Source organism: Sinohyriopsis cumingii, chromosome 14 (assembly GCF_028554795.1).
Source record: "Sinohyriopsis cumingii isolate HCF-2022 chromosome 14, ASM2855479v2, whole genome shotgun sequence".
Classification (NCBI taxonomy): domain Eukaryota; kingdom Metazoa; phylum Mollusca; class Bivalvia; order Unionida; family Unionidae; genus Sinohyriopsis; species Sinohyriopsis cumingii.
Window position 1 is genome coordinate 61,279,460 of NC_142974.1, and position 21,464 is coordinate 61,300,923.

At 33.2% G+C, this 21,464-nt stretch overlaps 1 protein-coding gene across 1 annotated transcript; it reads right to left on the reverse strand.

Annotated features, from left to right (window-relative positions):
* Window positions 1–546: 546 nt before the first annotated feature.
* LOC149783960 (uncharacterized) lies at window positions 547–16,545 on the reverse strand. The gene is made up of 2 exons (XM_089932085.1): window positions 16,085–16,545; window positions 547–4,846 (listed from the first exon to the last, which is right to left on the reverse strand). The coding sequence occupies exons 1-2, from the start codon at window positions 16,368–16,370 to the stop codon at window positions 4,476–4,478; spliced, it is 657 nt and encodes a 218-aa protein (XP_089788211.1). The 5' UTR covers window positions 16,371–16,545; the 3' UTR covers window positions 547–4,475.
* Window positions 16,546–21,464: the final 4,919 nt, after the last annotated feature.

The following is a 21,464-nucleotide window of genomic DNA, read 5'->3' on the forward strand; positions in this document are numbered from 1 at the left end:
AGTATAGGATGGCTGGTTGGGAATGATGTTAAATATATGCGACATGATGCCCCAGAGTTAGAAAACACTATAAATATATGCACTGCAAACATCGTAGCTATATGACTGAAACATTGTTAAAGCTACGCTAAAATCTAAGACACACATCAAAACACGCACTTGCACAAACACACCCACAGATGCACACATTGAGACAGATTACTTGATTAACCAGTATATTATTTAAGTGAATTTTTTATATCTGTTTACCACGACTGAGCGCTGTTTCAATTACAACCAACGACGTTAACTATATTTTCGGCGTATCCTAAAGTGTAATCATATACAGAATAAAAAATAATCTATATACATGTGTATATATATATATATATATATATATATATATATATATATATATATATATATATATATATATATAGATAGATAGATAGATAGATAGAGAGAGAGAATTATATATATATATATAGACAGACAGACAGATAGATAGATAGATAGATATATGTGTGTGAACGTATATATGGATTTCTTGTGACTCCTGAGACATGATTTGTTTCTATTTTTATTCATGAAGGTAAATTGTAGTGATTATCCCATGGTTAGATGTTGATGGTAATAATTAATAATGCTTCTCTAAACGTCTGTTTAGTTTTATCGGCCTACAATGCAATACAACACCATTTCCGTCGTTATTAGATCCAAACATCAACTTTCATACAGTCGGAAAGGGTTGTGATATGATATATTTGTTACTAGCGTCAATCGGGAGGAAAGTGATAAGAGGGTATCTTTTTCAGTACTATTAGTCCTGCATGGGGTGATACAATGGTACATGTATCACTGCCGTCATGGAATATGATAAGAGAATATCTTATGTTTTGACTGGTACCCTTTGAATGTACAATAACGTATGTTCTTATTCACTTATGCTATATGTCGATCACACTTATATCCATATATGATATAAGATATCGAACATTCGAAAGTAATTACCATGGGACTATACATTGATCTTTAAGTTCGCTTATGATGTCATTTCATATGTAATATGTGTAAAGAAAAGTAAGTGGCATTTATCGCTGGGGTAGAAGGATAGGTCCAAATAATATACGCACTATCTACAGCTATTATTCAATGTGATCAATCGGCAGTATGCACTCAAGAGGGATGGAGTGTTATGTATGGTGAATGGGTTATATGCAGACGAGTGGGATAAAATGCCAAGTGTGAGTAATTGCCTGCATGTACTCAAGTGCGCTGGAATACCGAGTGAGATTTTCGAGTTATATGCCTTTATGAGGGCTAATATATCGAGTGTTGTTAATGGGCTATATATATTGCTTTTAGTACGCAGAGTGATTAATGGGTTATATGTTCTCACGCAAGATGGTATGCAGAATGACGTCATCCGTGTGTAGGCACTTTGCTATGGAACAAGCGTATTGTATGCTTCTCTAATTGTAGGCCTTGGCAGCAAGAGTCATTGGTTATAAATTATGTCTTGAATAAAAATCCAAGTTTAAAATTCACGTTATAAGCAATGACATCTTTCAACAGATTTCAAACTTAGAGCAAGAATATAGCAAATATACATGGATACGAATTGCGAACTTAATATTATATATGCTTCCCCTTGTACAGATAATATGGCATGCCAAAGAGCTTGAACATCTATATTTCCACTATAGTTACATATATATATATATAGCATACATACATACATACAGCATTACGTCAAGCAGTCAAGGTGTGCCGAATAATGAAGATTCATATCAATTAATTAATAAATGGAATATTCAAGAAAGATGCAATAACGTAAGTATACTAGCTCACGTTTTGAAGGAAAATAATGTGCAAACAGAGAAATCTGCAATATAACCAAATTGGAATATGGAAATTGGGCACTAACCAAACGTCACTGATGATGTTGTCAAACCTATTAAATAACATGCTAAGATGACCACATATGTTAATATACTTTTCATCGTGTAGTGTCGATATCATTCCTGCTAAATATATGCAGTTGGAAAAGTCAGCAAACATTAGGTACTCAGAAACGTAATTCATGTACAAAGTGTATGAACTACACTTTTGTGACACAAATATGAGCAATAAATGCATAAAATGACATTTATGTGGCGATTCTTGCAAGATTACAACAGTAACTCAGCGCTAAATATATATATATATATATATGAGTGAACGTTTTAAATAAAAAACCAAACAGGTGTCAGATGTAATGAATATAAACTAATGGAAATATATACATCATCGATACGTGGTTTCGAAACTAAAATCATGTTTTATGGGTTGTATTATTGATATTAACGCACATTCAGTGCAAATGCACACACACACACACACACACACTATATATAAATATATATATATATATATATATATATATATATATATATATAGAGAGAGAGAGAGAGAGAGAGAGAGAGAGAGAGAGAGAGAGAGCGGGAAAATTTGAAATGTGCGAGATAGGAGCATTTCACCCTAGATATCTGTTCTCTACGAATATAAGCACCACAACGAGGTATAAAATGATAGGCAATTTAAGTGTTCATTTCCGCTTTTATAGGTATTCAAGAATCATTCTGGGGCATATTGTGTCTACAGAAGTTTTTTTTTTCCGAATCTAGTTATTGGCCGAAATTTATTTTTACAGATCTGCGTCAGTTTCCAATATGCATTGTTAATCTAAAACAGCTTAATGTGCCATTTTAAACTGGACTATTTGGTTGCGATTTTTTCAAATTTTTGTGGATTCATCTTGTTTGCAAGCTCTATAAGATTAACTGAACATTTAGCCAACTCATGTTTGCATAATAATTACAAAAACTACGGAATATCTTGATACTTTGTACGTCACTGTTTTGATAATCTTTGGATTGCGAATGATTGTGGTCGTCTCGAAAATATCCTCATCAAATGAAAATTGGAGATTTAATTTTTGTGTTTAAATCGACACATTAAGATGCCTATTTCCTTAGATGTTACGTAATTCCATAGCTAACGTGTACAACAACTTTGTCCCTCTTGCTAACCTAAACCTGAAAACCGATGTCTCCTCTGTCTTCATTCCAGCTTTAGGCGTTATATGTTCTTCCCCAATAACTGTGAAGTCGCTTTATATAAAGCAGGTTGCAGTGACCGCTATTGAACTCTTTAGTTCGTTTTACATTAACTTGAAAATTAAAGTTTATAGAGGTATCGGTTTTTCTAGAAAGGTATCGAAACTATAGTCAAGTTAAGGCATTATTTGATCATAGGAAACCACAATATAGAAAAATGGTTTACAGTAACCATCTTGTCGTGCATTCACGAGATATGTTTAGAATGGCTCTGCTTTTCATATGTATATGAATTATTTACAGGTAGAGCCAAGACTTTCATATAGCTATGACTTCCGGCTACACGTTATTATGTTGCATTAAACTAACTTTGACACATCCTCAATAAAACGGAATATACCAATGAGGAAACACTAAATGTTACCTTGTCAATAGTTAACTTTTTAAGACGTCGAGGATACGTTGGGATCCAGCCTTCTGTGCTTACACGTAACCCTAAACTATACCTTAAGATTTTTTTTTATATTGCTTTTTCGTATTAAATTCATCTTTTGGAAGTCACATTGATAACAATACAGTACAAACTAACAAGGAACTGAATTTTAACAATACATCAAAACCTTCAATCCTATTTTGTAATATAATATGGGCATGTTTTATAATAGACATTCTCAATCCCTAGCTAAGCTAAAGCAGCATGATTAATTATATAGTTGCAACTATATATCTGCTCTAATCATTGGAGGCGACAAAATTTATCGCTTCTCAAATCACGATTAATACAGTAATACGTCTACACCAATCATATGATTGATAATTAATTATAACAATCTTACCTCTACTAATCAAAATGATGATCAGCACAATGTAAGACGTAATGAGAATTAATTAGCCCAACGATCCGCTGGGGAAGGACGAGTAATTGTAAAATGGATATGTATTGGATCTCTGCCAGAAAAACATTAAACATATCTAATAATGTTCCCATTTGTAAATTGGAATGCAGCAAACCATAAATTCGCGTAGACGGCAGGTGTAGAGGCAGAATTATTAGTCCATTAGATAACATCAACAGTTCAAATGTCTTTCGCAATTACAACTTTCAGGTAATAATGATGTATATATCATTGCATTTGAAATTATATCCATTTGTTTTGAGATATAATTCTGAAACTTGAAAACAGAAGTTGCTTGCTATCGTAATTCATTGATTTAGAAATAAACCAACATGACCCTGCTTTGATTTAAACTAATAAAGTTAAAACATTAAACACCAGCAGTCTTAATTTTAAGACGTATGCTTAGATGTCTTGTCCGTTTGACATAGAGGCAATGCTATAGTTTGCCGATACCAGAATACTATCATTAGCTTTAAAATGTATCATGGTTATATGCATATCACGGATTAATCTTACTCTCTGCTATCTTTAGTCTATTTAGTAAAATTTGCCACTTTGTTTCTGATGATAGTTTGCAAAAGTATATGTTTTCTTCGTAACCTTTAATAGGATAACGTGAGAAACCAGCTTCTGCATTTTGAGAGAAATAGAAGGCATTTTTCAATTGTTGTGATGAGAGTCCAACTTCAAATGCCCTCTTCAGATTAAATTGTTCTGCAATGTTCAGATGGAAGAAAAAGTGGTCATACATTCCATCTCTAGTACGTCTCGTTTCGTTAAACTGTTTGGTAATAAATTCCTCGCATTTTGCAAGTATTCCGTCATGTTGAAATCTGTGAGCTATAGTCACTACTCCTTCCAGATTTGTGTCTGAAAAATAATATGAACAACAGCGATAACAATATGAACAACATCAAGAATAAAGGTAATAAATATACTAATTACATAATAATAATACCATCACTAATACTGCCACAACACAAAAGTGTTAGTACATGATTGTATCTATCAAAGGTGTAATTTTGTTAATGACCGTAAACTTGAGTGATTTCTATAAAGAAGATATTACTTAGCTAACTTTGTAACATGGTAAAGGTTTTATTTTAACATAGTACAGTCCCTATAGACTGTATAAGATCTATAGATATATGTAGAGTTTCTAATAATAAAACCTGCTAAGAACTTTGGGATTATTTATCATGGGCTTGTGGAGTCAGATCGGCTTTTAGAAAATTTTTGCTATTTCCCATTGGGTGATGAGGTCACTTGAACAGGTATTTTTCAAAGTGAGCTGAAATGATGGCGGAATCAAGAAAGCGTTGTATAGCAGATGACAATATATGGTTACAGTAAATCATACTAGCATTTACTAGACTAAATGGAACATAACAAGTCCAGTCAGCATACAGAATTAGTGTTTATTACCAGATGAAAAGCTATTGTCTGGAGGGGAAAATACGTTTCCCTATAACAATGCATTCAAAGTTACTGCACATGAATATGAACTAATTAATGAGTGTTGTGTGTGTTATTTGGATTTATTACGTAGCTTTAACAATGTTACACTCATATCGCAACGATGTCTTCAGTGTGGCAGTATATAGTGATGTCTTGCCCTGATACATCATGCCGCAGAAATGTGACATCATATCCCATCCAGTCACATCATCCTAACACCAGGTCGACTAGTCCGGACACTAACCTCCTAATGTCAAGCGCCAAGCGAGGCAGCTGCTAGTACCATTTTTAAAAGACTTTTGTATTAACTTGACTGGTATTTGAATCTGCGACCCCCTGCATTCAATGCGGACGCTTTAACCACTTATACCACTTAAGCCGGTAGTGGGATATATAAAACTAAAGCTAATCGGCAACAATAACATTTGACTAGAGCATAACTTGAAAAAACTGAAAAAGAGTAACAAATACTTCATCAATAATTGGCCTGAAGTGCATAAAGTAGGATGCAAAATCTACTGATGAACCAGTATTGTTTGAACAGTACCGAATGGTAATAGCAATCACAGAACGTAAATCATTTCACAAAGGTTATGGCGGACATGCCATTTATGTTGTGGTATCTGCTTAGTAACGTAAATATAGCTATGCATCGAAAAGTTTTGAATGTTGTAGAACATTTTCGGATGACGAAATTAATTACATGACAGAAAACCTGAGCCTCCAGCATGAACATTATGAAAAAGGACTTTATAGATAGCTAAATGGAATAAAAGAGCAAGATCAAAGACAATTTGTATTTTACATGTACAGGTGCAGAACAAATAATTATGATACTGTCCGTTTCCACCGACGTAAAGACACATAAAATGTTTACTGAGCTACCGAGGTTTGACCAGCATTGTTAAGATTCTTACGTAGACATTAAGCCCAAATTTCAATAATTCATAAAATCATTCAAGTAAAAATGACGCTGCTGTTATAGACGATAGTTCCTGATCTTTTCTAGTGGCATCGCGCAGACAATTAATAGTATCATGTGATTAGGCAAAGATTTAACGAATTCCAGTCACTCGCTGAATGTTGGTTTAAACGGTACTATAATGACAATATAGTACAGGGTGGTAGTTCAAAATTTGATACGCTTTCTAGGACAGTTCGTCAAGAAATTGAATTAGTCAAACAGGAGGACACACTGGATATAACATATGTTGAGAAGAACCAAGAGAGCTCTATCCTTCCAATGACTGTATTTCCATTGTCACATTAACCAATGAGAGTGTCCCTCTGAAACAGGTTGTCTACAAGACGAGTAAGGAATCCGAGTAAACAACATTGACTAATGGGCGCAAAATTAGATCATGAAAGAATATATACTTACAATATTACATAAAATCGCATGATTGAAAAAAAAAACTAACCGTTGTATAAATAGAGTTATTTTTAAATGCTGATAAGCATAAGAGCTGTTGTATTTTTATATAAGATTTCAGACCTCATAATTCGTGCTAAAAGTTTGGTTTGTTGATATGATGAAACTTTCAAAATTAAAACAAATCTGCTAATGCCACAACATATAACCTAGCATGATCAGCGAGTGTGTAAATAATTTGTACACCACACATTATCAACGAAATACCAACAATTCTAGGTAATGCTGACACTGTCGTGTTATATAGATGATATAAATTGTCGACGCTTTTTAAGGCCATTTGAATTTCTAAACAAAATGTATCACTTGAAGTAGGCGGTTATAAAAGACTCAGAGTAGGAGGAACCAACGTCTGCAGCCATAGTCGTCTTCTGTGCCTGTGGGTTCATTTAATGCATCATACACTTTATATTGTATAATATATATTGGATTCTTAAATCCTCATTATATAAGTATATCATGCATTTATATTAAATATTGTATTCTATGCAGCTCTGTTCAACTGAATTGTGTGATGAGAGCTTAGTGGGACGATTTGGGTCAATCTTCAAATCAACCCCATCAACAAATCTTCTTTTAATTAGATATGTACTCCCTATTAGTATATCTTTAATACCTTCTGTATATTTTACGGAAAAGTCCAAACCCACTTTTGAGCTTCTTTTGCGAGTACAATTTAATATCATTTTGCGTTCTATATTCTTCCCCAGCATTAAAGTGACCAAGTCTTTGCTCTGTAAAAGAACTAGCGAGACTATCAATATCATTTACGGGAAGAATTTGATCTTATGTAGGTCTTATATTATGATTATTAATAGCAATACAATCGTAAACAGGATTTGTAAATTCTTTCATTTGTAAAACTTCACCTACCGCAGACGAATATTATAATAAAGCTTCTGCCTTTGTAAGCCCCGAAGAAATTGATGAGTCTCAACACGCGAAATAATTGCAATCTATTTAAAACATAACTCGAAATGCCTCTATTTATTTATAATTTGAAATTATCGTCCTAAATTGAACATAAACATTTTGTACACAGAAAGAGGCAACATGTAAATTTAACTAAAAAGTAATTTGAAGAAATGAAACGAAAATGTGATATCAAATATTAGGAAATTGTTTCTGATCAGTTTAGAAAAGGATGTGAAAGATAACTAGATCATATGCGACAGAAAGCGGCTTCCCTGGAGTCTGAGAATTTAAGCATAGTTTGCCTGCACATGCACAGGTTACTATTATCGTAACCATCAAACAAACATATTTCAGAAAAACAGCAGTAAAACAACTATTTGAAGCTACTTTTTACAAACACTTATATATGTACCGTTTACCGTGTTATTCAGTGATTTGTGCATATAGTAAAGTTTGTTACAATATTTAATAACTCAGCAGCATCTACATACCATGCAATAGTCTTATAAGAAAACAAAGATTAGAAAATACTAATCAAAATCTCCCCAGTCATGAAGTTAGTAATCCTGAATGATTCAATGTTGTCATTATGCACTTCAATCGGGTAATATTTTGATATGTTTTTGCTGTGTATTATCTATCTAGTATTTGATGAGAGGAAAGAGTTTCATTGTAGCTCTGTATAGGATTGGTGAAAATAATAACATGTCATGGCATACACAATATTAAATTTATTCGATGGCACATTATGGTTTTATAAAATTTAGACACATTCGCTAGAAGTTGGAGTTAAAACATCCATAATCAATAATATCATGTCTGATTTTATGCTTTTTCTTAATACTTGTAATAGCCTACCTCTTGTCATCTGAATTTAAACGCACACATATGAATATATCGGAAAGAATATTATGTCTTAGGTGAAGTGCAATATGGATCTAAGTTTGGATTTGGAAAGCAATTATTGATTTCTTTTTCAATATCAGTCTTTGCGAATCTATAATCAGAGTTTATAGTTGTGTTCAGTTATAGCTTGCGCTCAATTATGTATTGAAACTATTAAATAAAATTGCAAAGTGTTCTTCGTTTGTTAGGACCCGAACCTTACTTTGGGATTATAAAGAACTCATTTAAAGGCATTATGGGTTATATCATTGTGATACATCGAGACAAGCAAGACTATTGTAATTCATTCAGAACATTACGTACGTGTGGACTCGAATGGAACATTTATGATTATTTGGTATCTAATTCACACTACTCTAAGGTCCTCTTAAATGTGCACTATGTATTTTAGGGATATAAATTATTTGCCGATTGTACTAGTAGGTTTTACTTCATTCTAATGCATATCTTAAGACCGTACCATCGTAACAATTGGTCCTTCATGAGAGATTGACATTGCAAACATCAATGGAAATCGCTCTATTCTGAGCTAATCATTTCATTATCGACTACCTGATACCACATGGGATTTTTTCCAACAAAACGTTTAATTCTGCAACCTACAATGTAAAATTAAATATCAGTTGCTAGCTCGTGTATTTGCTTGGGTAGTGAGGGAAACACTAATTAAGAAAAGAAAAACGTTATCAGCGCAATATGCCGTGCAAAATGTAACCCAGCACTTGTGGTAGCGTGCGGGTTGTCCTTTGAAATACCTACTGGTGTACACATTTGGCCCAATAACACGGTTGATGCAAAGGTTGTGATTCCTGTTCATTTTACTTATTTCACAACATATTACCTGATAACACATGGAATTTTACCTAACTCAAATTTTACTCAATAAATATTTTTAAAGGCGTAGCTTTATCTAGAAATAAATATTGCATATTTTTTTGTCACAAATATATGTGAAGAGGCGTCAAATTTTATATAATTATTTTCATCAGTTACGCCTCCGTAGGAACGTGTGACGAGTCGAAAAATATTAAATATGGTTCCGTAGGGATGATCAAAGTTCATGAATGAGTGATGCAGAAATACAAAATGACACACAATATTTCAAGTTTGGAGAATCTTCAGTTAGGACCTTGTTTATGCAACTGGATTGTGTTTTTTAGGAGGGATAGTTACAATAGTAACTGCTCTCTTAGCTTTTATTATAATGTATACTGATTGATTTAAAGCAAAAACGTAATTGTAACAGTAGCTATCAACAAGGTAAAGAACGTAGATACACATGCTGATCAAAGACTTAAGTGTCAATACATAAGATTAGTTAATCATTTGTAAAAAAGTGCAATAAAAAATATGTATTGAAACCAAAGACATCCAGGAAGAGAAGAAGCTGTAAAAAAAGAGTATCTTGTGGACATCTTATATGATATGTGTGCAAAAAGTAGTCGTCTACAGCACGGGGCATGATGAAAAGTACACCGGTAAATATAGGAGATTTATGTTTTATCTTCTGTGATGTCTACTATGCACATAGGTATGCTTGACCGTGTGCTCCGTTTTAGATTAGGTCTAACAGATTGATAGATAGAGAGCTAAGTTACAATGGAAGGCCTAGTTGAGAAATAGTACCGCTGTAATTTATAACAAATGGCAAACTTGTCAATACGTTTGCAGAGAATATACTTTGTTTTCGGATATTAAAAAACATTTATGATCAGCCCAAAAACAGTATTTTCTACGATATAAGTGACAAGTATGGAAATATGACTGTTTTAATTGTTTGTTGATTAAACAGCCTTGATGTCTATATGTTACAATTCAAAATTTAAAAACTGCAGATGGTGCAAACAGAGATGTATGGATGCTGATTATTTGAAAATAACTCAAACGTTAAACTATTTCTGAGTAAATATTCCGGTTTGTACATGGCGCACAATTGTCATGTATATTTTATTTGTTTTGTGCCAGAGAACTTTGGTCACAATTGAGGGTAGGGTTTTTGGCCTAACTGAATATTGTCATCTTTTGTAAACATGTTGCATGCCTTTAATGTTAGGACATTGGTATTCCCTTTCGAAAAAAAACATTGTCTACCTTATTTTGGCCCGAAAACGTGCTAAAGGTTAGATAAAATACCAGATCTTGTTTACAAATGGTCTTCTTAATGTCATATGACTATACATTAAGGTTTTTTACGTCAAAATTATTTATTAGTATCTTCACCTCTGTGGTGGAATCAGTCTTTTGGTTTTGTTCAGTTAAAATAAGGTAAGGAATTGGAGCAATATATTAAGAACCTTTGTACAAAACATTATTATATCACATATATACCCAACATAACCAATCCTTGCAGGTGCTACTACAATGACTAACTTAAATAAAATGTACAGATTAAGCGTTTTGGATCGTTTGTTATGACTGTGAAATAAGGTGATATTAACATTGCAGACGTACATAATTTCAAAATATACGTATGGTGGACATATATCATGTTTCCGTGCACAGTGGCTTCGATATTTTCCTGACACACAAATAATTGTGTTTACCAGTATTGGTTAGACCAAATAGGACAGAATAAGGAAACAATAATTCACAGATTTATTGTTTACTATATCCGGCAGGTTACGCAGAAAATAATGATACTAAAGCTTGCAGTTTGTGGAGTGTCGAACGAAATTCAAAGTACTTGTTCACCTCCAAGTACTTATATAGCATTGTTCTCTGTATCTTTGCAGCAGTTCATATTATTTCTGATTAGGAAATCATTTGCAAAAAACAACTGATATGGTAGAAACAGTAATACAATATGAACTGCAACCTATTTGCTTGAAGTAAGATACATTATTTTTTATTGAGTTTTGCAATCCATAAGTGATAAAATCAGAAATTAAATTGATTTATTCTAGGACCATCACGAGGCAGGCAATCATCAACATAAAAGCTGATACAACTTGCGCGAGTATCATACTTGATTCTCTCTTGGGAAGGTTGAAAATATTCATATAATTTGCGGACCACAATGCAACAAACAAAGTTTTTTTTCACACCAGTAATGCAAAACGTTCTTAATGTATATGTCTCTTTCTAATTTTGTTGTATTCTCAAGGTTTTCAATCAACGCAAGCGATTAATTAGGCTAATAAGGTTATCGTTGAAGAAGAATTCAAATATAGAGAAGTTGCTAACTTGCGTGTTAATAATTGTACACTTACAATCAATTCGTCTTACCCGATTTGAGAAGTACACATGATAACAGCCATCTAGTATTAGCTAACATCTAACAGGGTACCTTATCAATTTTTTCGCTTACGTTATTAAAACATCATGTACATTTTGTATGATCAGTAGACAGAAGCTATTTAGATATGACACGGTTAGCGTGATAGGTCCATTATGTTAACCTACATGAGTGGGACAGTTATTGATTACTGTCTACCAAGGAATAGATGTTTTGTCCAAGTTAATGACTATAAGAATCACGACTAGGTAAAAAGAAAAGAAAACAACTAACCTAATTAGCTTTCAGTTGTAAACACGTTTCAGTGTGTAAATATACAATCATTTCAAACGATTGTTATCAAGTGTTTTAGAGAAAATGCACTTTTAGTTGCATTTTACTGCAGTACAAAATGTGAGTTAACTTCTCCCAAAATATTAGCCTTGAAACATAACATAACAAAAGCATAAATGCGTTTAGAACTCCTCTTTGATTCGAGTGGCCTGATATCTTTAAAAATGTTCTCATTGCTGAAGGCGAACTAGATGACCATATAAGAAGCTTTTAAGACATGCTTGTTTTTTTTCTCTACATTACAAAAGAGAATGTTCAACGCAGCATGTGAATTAGTTTATGTATGTATGTATGTATGTATGTATGTATGTATGTATGTATGTATTGCTACGAGTCTATGCTCTTAAAACAAGTAACAGAAAAGAGTGAAAACAACAAGCTTTGTGAAATTTTAAAACAATTTTTTTCATAGAAAAGAAAGTGAAAAATGAGAAGAAAAAAAAACTTTCGGTATTGCGAATTAAATCCTAAATATAATCCAAGAACTAAAGACACAAGTCCTAATAATAAAAAGTCCTGAATAAAACTCAGTTCAAATCCGGAAAAGATCCAAAATTAAAGGCGATGACGTGTCTGTTAGAGCCTACGATGTACTGAGGTGTCAATGGTCTCTTACTGAATCACGTAAATATTATTCCAGGTTTGAATTCAGTATAAATTTGAACAAATGTCTTTATCAAAAAATTGTGTCAGAGTACTTTTGTATTTTCAGGGATAAGAATTACTTGAATTCAATAATTTGAAGAAAATAAAATTCAGCCCAACATAATACAACTTAAGGTGCCCGATGTTAAAGCACGACTGGTAAAATCCTCACAGTCACAAGATAATATATTTCTCTGCTTCACCTCAGGTCACCATAGCATTTTCTAAAAACGACCATTACCTAAAGGAAAATAACCTTCTAAAACGAGACCGCTCTGGTGGCCTAGTGATTAGAGCGTACGCCTCGGATGAGGGAGGTCGTGTGTTCGATCCCCGGCCGAGTCATGCCAAAGACTTATAAAAATAGTCGTAACAGGTTCCTCGCTTGGCGCTCAGCATTAATAGGTTAGTGTTCGGACCGATCGACCTCGTGTCAGAATAATGTGACTGACAGGAATATCAAAATACATGTCTGCGGCATGATGCCCCAGTGCTATACATCACTATAAACTGCAACACTCCAGACATCGTAGCGATATGAATAAAACGTTGTTAAAGCTACGTTAAAAATCCAAATGACACACACACCTTCTAGAATGATCAAATGAGCCTTATTTACTTACAACACAATAGGATGGGAATCTCCAAAAACACTTACCCTGACCCTGATCAACATATTTACCACTTCTTGTTTACCTTAATAATAATCATCATTATAAGCTGACGCATATGGAGAATACGACACTGTTAGTTGTTTACATAAATGAAATAAAAAAAAAAAAAAAGTTCAATCAGGTCAAGCAGAAATGAACAACATTTGGATGAGTTCAAATAAACAATGCTACATTACAATAGCATATAATGAAATAAAAAATATTAAAACTAAGAGGCAAATCAATTAAATTAAATATACATAACGGTATGTATGTATGTATGTATGTATGTATGTATGCATCTTTGTATGTATGTAGTTATTTATTCATTGTGGCAGGTCTTGTTTTACAATATAGGATAAACTGTTTTCAATCGTAGGGTAGATATTTTATCTCCTTTATATATGGCCTATTTTGAGAGTGAGGTGGATTTCCGTTTATATAGATTATGTTTATCAGCGAGGAAGATTCAATTATTACATGTCTGATATTTAAATATATCGCATTTTTTTCCCCAATGAGTGGTACTAGCTCCACTTTAATCGTTACGTATAATAGCATATCATGCGAAGATGCATTTTTTTTTTCTATACATGATATTCCGTTCGTGGCAATATGCTTGCTCCTGTCCTTTCGATTACCTGTCTGTCTCGTTGTTTGTATTCATGAATCATATCACTTTTTAAACTAATTGTACTGCTTATTTTAGTATGAACTCATATTACAAAAACAGAGTTGTTACATGATCTGCACAAGTAAAATTTTAATTATTTCTGTAAACCAGGTAAGAATACATAGCATGTGTTGCGTAATAAAACTCTTAATACAGACTGGCCCTTTACAGCAGACAATACGAGTTATACAGCCTCATTGACTGAAGTATAAACTGGCTGGCTCGTTAGGTAAATACACCTTGAAACAAATTGTATTAATACTTTCTTAGTTGCCAACTCTCTCGGGTCATGTAACATGTTGCACATACCGCTCCCATGCTAGTTTAAATTTATTTTATGCCGTATATCTCTATCTGTGAATACTGCCCAGAGTAGACATACACACAAGTTTGACGCATCAGCGTTTATTGTAAGCTGGCAAAGATCACTATCATTTAAAATTTACAAATGTCAAGCACATCAGGTAGTGTACATAATGATAGAAGGTAATTAAAATGTATGAGTGTGTCGAATGGAACGACTCGAGTGGTACGACAGCTCAAAGGCTAGGTAAACATAATATATCACACTATTAAATGCACTGACCCATTCGCATTCTATTGAGAAATGCAACGTTTATATAATAGTATAATGATAAATTAATACTAATAGACCAAACAGGAAAGCGCATATCCCTGAATCCCATATTATATAAATATCATACTAAAAAATCTTTATTAAAACGAGTTGCATACCAGGTTCGAATCTCTGTAGGGTAAGAATTCAATTTATATATGGCTTCTAAGCTATATGAAAATGATATGTGTAATATTATTTATGAACATATGTTAGTAATATCAAGCATTTTCTTTTTGAATCCAGGGATAGCACTTTCTGTTCTGTTTGGTGTATATTTGCAATTCCCTATACTTATTTTTATATCACTTGATTTCTATCTTATGAATCTAGAATGACTGTGCTCAGATGAGAACTACTTATTAGATCGACAATTTGGTGTGTCTGATAAGCTTTGATGCCTAGAACACCGACCATGTAACGTCATTTTCTAGTGATGTGTGCATGATCGAAATGCAATATGAAGTCGGTAGTTGTAGGCAAGCCGATGGGAACCGTTCATTCCCGGACCGAGGTTCGAATCTCCTTAGAATTAAAACACACCAACCTGTAAATATAAGGAACTTTAGTCTATTACCAAATACATTTTGAACAATCACGAAGACTGGACGAGACTTTGCTCCAAGTCGACGCCGATCTACAACGTTGACATCATTATTTGATGTCTAATCTATTCTGTCAATATTCATTGAGATTCGTTATTTTCCTGAGTTAGAAAACTTGTCATGATCGCTTAAACGTTTACTACAAATATCAATTAATATTCAAACTGATTCTTGGAGATGAAACAGTAAAGTTGTAAAGTTTGTTAAAGTGAATTGGATGTTATATCGATGATTCTCCCACACGTGATATATGTGTGTATGTATGTATATATATATATATATATATATATATATATATATATATATATATATATATATATATATATATATATATATATATATATGTATGTATGTGTGTATGTATGTATGTATGTATGTGTGTGTGTGAGTGTGTCATCTAACAAAATTTGCATCTCGTTATTGATTATACATTATGCAAAAAGCTCAATCTTTCAATCTTAAACGATAGTAAATCACACCTGGAAAGCCGAGGACACATAAAAAATGGATTCAGTCCGATTAAGTGTTCTTAAGTATGGTTGAGAATTATATGTAAAATGAAACGAACTATTTATTTCCTTACCGTTAAGATATCATTCTGCCAATTAGTACATAATAAAGATATAGCATTATTTACCTGTAATCTCTTGTAATTTCGAGGGATGTAGACATTCAAGAAACATTATCATATCCTTGTAGGTCACATCATCAATTTGAAGCCTTGTCTGGTCTGCGCTACCCTCGATCATCTGGGAAAACACACTGGATGCCTGTGTAAGTGGATATTTTCCGAAATGCAGCTCTTTCCCATCAATCAAAAGAGTGATGTCCGTTGCTTTAGACTTCTTGAACAATTCAGGTGGTTGTTCGTCTTCGACACGTTGTACCTTTTGCGTTGTCAGTTCAGAGAAGTCAGACGCCATTTATGAGGCTTAATAACAGCTCATTTATGGTGATCAGCCTTGAACTAGATTTGTCACTGGATTCCTCGTATTAGCTGGGGGACCAACCACTGTAGCTTTGTAATCTGTGTAGATAAGAAGCTTTTTTTTGAGGTAACTAATATTCATAGTGCACTGCTGAACGTACTAAGGAAACGGAAGAAGAAGAACAAAAACAAGAGCAAAACTTACAACTGTCCAAGCATGATACAACAAGAAACACATATTGATTTACCATTTAACATTACTTTTTTATTGCATCATTACATCAGTATCAGTATGTACCGTGATATCATGTTCTTTCTTTAAATTGAATTAGTAAAATAAAATAATTAAATGACATTATATAATTAATATGCTGACATATCTCAAGAATGCTGACTTTAAGTAATCTATATTCAAAAATCAAATTTCAAATCATTTACCATGAACTTGAAATTAAATGCTTACATTCATTTAAACTTGCACAATTTTAATAATGTTAAATTGTAGACTAAAAATAAGACAAATTGGCTTACTGGTTTTTGATTGGTCTCATAAGATAGTATTCAACGATAACAACAGAGTAAGTATAAACAATAAATTAGTCATTAATAAGTCCATACACAATAATTATTATTGTGTACACGGTGAGGTAACTGTAATTAAAAGCTTGCATGAAGAAACAATATGGGAACTTCATAATATATCAACAATTAACATGTCTAATTAAGATGAGTGAATACATTTGTACAATCTTTATTGTCACTTTAATTTGAATTATTTGCTTTTGATGTCACGACAAGTAGGGTCAATTAGGAATAAAATAATTAAACTCACTTGTTATAATTAAATACTCTTTATGTTGTGCAGTATAAATTATGTATTTTTCAATGAATTTATGTTATTATTATTATTATTATTATTATTATTATCATGATAATTAATTCATTAATTTATTAATTGCTTGATTAATCAATAAATTAATCAATTAATCAATTAATTAATTAAAACATATGAGATTAGTTAGGATTGGATTAATTAAATGTACTATTGAATATAATATACTTAAAAGTATTGCAATATAAAGTATGCGTTATGTCCCTGAAGTTTCTCAGCACTTTTTAGTTTATTTTACTCACTCATTTAAAATACATTTCCTCTATCATGTAGCTAATATTAATATATCAAAGTTATGAATTATACGTATACAGCCAATGGTATACCACGCAAATAGCGGAAAGGATACATTCATGTATGCAAATCTGCAAAATATCTAGCTTGAAACGACGGTTTTCATTGGACATTTTGGTTTTAAAAAATAACGTAGTTCATTTTGACCTTGAGACTTGTGTTACTGGCAATTTAATATTATGTTATCTGACCTGTAATGTACATAATTTAATCGTTACTAATAATTAATTTTACGTTTCATTTAAGCGCTGGTAATTACATTTTATTTTGTTTAAAAAAAAAAATGTTAAGCACAATTTGAAATTAGGCCATCATTGGCAGTGTTATTAAATATGCACAAGATATTTTGAAGAACGCGTTTCCAAGTTGTCATATTAACTTATTTAGATTTATCAAGGTCTCATTATTACATATTTATATTTATGTTTTTTCCTCATAAACCCTAAGATATTGCGGAAGGAACTGTTCAAAAATTGAAATCTAAAAACAAGTGGCCGTCTCAATTATCGACATTTGGAGATCAACAGTTTTACCTTAGCAATAGGGAATTTGCCAAAGTGAAAAAGGGAAACATTTTTCTAATGCCCTACACTAAACACATGTTAAGGTATTAACGAATTAATACGAGTAAATAAAAAAGACATTTAAAACATGTATTCAATTTTTCTTCACTGTACAGTTGTCACAGGGGTTCGTTACGAAGAAAATTAGGAGTATCAGTCCATGAAACAAGTGATGCGGGTTCTAACCTGTAACAATATAACGCAAGGGATAAAACGAATCAGCACCCTTCGATAGTTCCAACCTTGCTAGTGTATCCTATTTGTGTCTGCTAATTTCCAACTTAAGCCAGTCGTAATCAAGAATAGTTCAATTTTCAAAACAGATCGACACACTTCGTTCAGGTTGTGACATTTTGGAGAAAATGCAATAATTGTTCGCCAATTTTTGACGCCTGGACAAGTAATGGCAGGCAGTACCGTTTGCATTCGGATAGTCTTGGATTTCACCATTGACCGAAAGGTAAGATCCGAACAACCTCGAGTCCGCAGTTGTTGGCAGCAGTGCAGTCAGCGAAAAGGCAACTTTCTGGATCAAAGCTGTTGTCACTGAGCTAGGAACTTTGGTATGCAATAACTGCAATCATCCGTTAGCAAAGTAGTATTAGGGTAATCTTTAATATTTCAATTTCAAAAGGTTACAAAATTGAGACACAGTTTGCTGATCAGTCTCATCATATTATTCCGACACAAATTATTTAACAACGTTTGATACTTTCCTCCTGTAACACCAAACATGCCGTTGTAAGTACAAGTACGAACTAAAGAATTTATCATATTAATGCACAGCTGAGTCATACAGGCTGTACTATTTTCTCTTCTTTTTCTAAAGATTAGTATGTGGAATATTGCACTGTTCCACTAAATGAAGCTTCTTGAGGTGCAATTTATAACATTATAAATTATTGTGACCATATGCATTCTCAATTAAATATACAAACAACAGTTAAGGTAAAGTCATTTCTTCTGCATTTTCATTCATTTTTATTGCGCGAGCACCTTTATATACGAGAAACGATTTGCGTTGCACACGTATATTTAGTAAGAGATAAAACTGCTCTATGAAAAAGTCACGCAAATTAGAAAATCGGTAAATTGGTATTTTCATGATATCGAGTTTAAACCTATACAGTTGTAGATACCCGATTTTGGCCGGTTCAAAGGCTTAGGCTCTGTGTGTGTGTGTGTGTGTTGCCACGAAATTAAGGAATTAATATTTTTAATTTCCACTTAAAGGACGAACACCGGTATTTTCGGCGAATAAGAGACTTGAGAACCCTCTATGTATCGTAATAAATCATATCAGCCATTATTACTATACAACGTTCCAAGAACACACATGTTTTGATTTTATTAAAGACTGCCTAATTTTTTACAATGAAAGTAAACATAGTTGCATATTGACTTCTTAGATTTATACACCATATGTTACTCGTGTTTATTTATTGTTGTTTTCGTTTTTGTTGTTGTTGTAGGGTTTAACGCCATTTTTCAGCACACGACAGGTTATACATGGCGGCCAGTATTAATGGTGGAAGAAGAACCCGGTAAATTCCCGGAAAGAACCATCGACCCTCGAGAAGCTATTGGCAAGCTTTCTCACATACCCACATTGGGCGAATCCGAGACTCGAACCCACGCAGACAGAGGTGAGATGGCAGTGATCCGTAACGGAGAGCGCTTTAGACCACTGTGCCAATCGGGGCCCCTGATTATTTATTGTCATTTTTTAACTGGTAGAAGCCTTGTTTGGTGCAAATTTTATTCCAGAAAAAGAATCAAAATAAATAATGTATTTTAAATTTAGTGAATAGTTTTTGAAGAGACAATATTAATGACAAATATATGGGAAAGAATGAAAAATGTGTATATCTTTTTGATATTTTCTTAACACACCGTTTCCATGGCAACACGCAAGTGAACACAAAACTGTATGCCAGATACTAAATCAAGCCACCTCATACTTTTAACATCCATTATGGGAAGATATTCGGAAGGGGGTGGAGGCAGAAAATGACCATTATCCTATATAGTCCTTTCTACTTGTCGACAAGTTATTTCCCTATAAAGCCTCATCCCGTTGGTAGCCTCAGCAGTATGGCTCTTTTGTCTCACCCATTCGACAGAGAAACCTAGCTGTTTTGCCATCCCTACTTTTCTTATCTCTGTCTGTTGTCTCAGTCAGGTCGTATCAGTCATAATATTCTCGAGCTTGGATCTACTTCTCGAAAGAAGAAACAATTGTATCCTGCTATGCCTGGCGGAGTTGTTACAAAATCAAACAACAGCACATATATACTAAAAATAAATTCACCTATAGAACAACTTAAGTTCTCTCCAACTTTCATCACACACCATACAGGTTGAGAAACCGTTCTTCTTGGATGTGATATACAATTTTCAAAAGCTCGTGATTCTGGGTTCAAATTCAATCACTAGTAGCTTTATAAACACTTTCTCAGCTCAGATAATATGATACATGTCTAACTTTAAAACTGGCGCCATTGTCACTATCATCACCCATCATTTGCCGAAAGAAATGTAAACCTAAGGTTGGTTGATTTAATTTGCAATATGTTTATACTTTTACTTTATTCAAACAAATCTGAATCAACATTCAAACTTATGTTTAGACAATTAAATTTCAGTTGACACTCAGTTTTGCTTAAAATTTATTTTTTGAAAAATGAGAAAATTCTAAATTAACAAATCATGTAATGAGCCAGTCACGAACTTGAATATACACACTTGTTCAATTTTAACTACATGTGTAGCAGCACGGGGGCAAACAGACCTTTTGTCGGGGGTGGGGGGTGGGGGGGCATCATTTCGAAACTCAAATCTACGAAATGGGGTGTGGAGGGGATCATACTTGTGTCAGAAATGCTGATCAGAGCCTTGTATTGACCCCATAATCATTTCTTGGTGATTTATTTTATATAAAAAAAATTCCATGATGGTTAATACAATCCAACTTATGTGTTTTTAAAGGACCGTTAATGATATCAGAGCGTTAAAGAAAAGATTGATTTCTTAATTACAGAAAGCTTATCCGGGCCATGTGTGTAAGCCTAATTGGGTTTTGAAACCAACACGGGCCAACTATTTCACTGAAGCATGACAAGAATTAAGGCCCAGATGTGGTCTCATGGAGCAGAAAATTATATTTAATTAATTAGCAAAAGGAGCTGACAACGACCAGCTGAATTTTTCATATACTTATTCACCGATAATTATTTATTAATCTTTATTTATTATTATAATTGTTAATTTGTAATCAGGCACACGCACCAAGGTGAACACATGGGTGCAAAATAAACACCCTTAGTGGGTTGGTTGGGGC

Coding starts and splice junctions, on each gene's coding strand:
- LOC149783960 (XM_089932085.1), bottom strand. CDS start 16,370: ATGGCGTCTGACTTCTCTGAACTGACAACGCAAAAGGTACAACGTGTC. Junction 4,847..16,084: donor GAAATTACAAGAGATTACAG/GTAAATAATGCT, acceptor ATTATTTTTCAG/ACACAAATCTGGAAGGAGTA.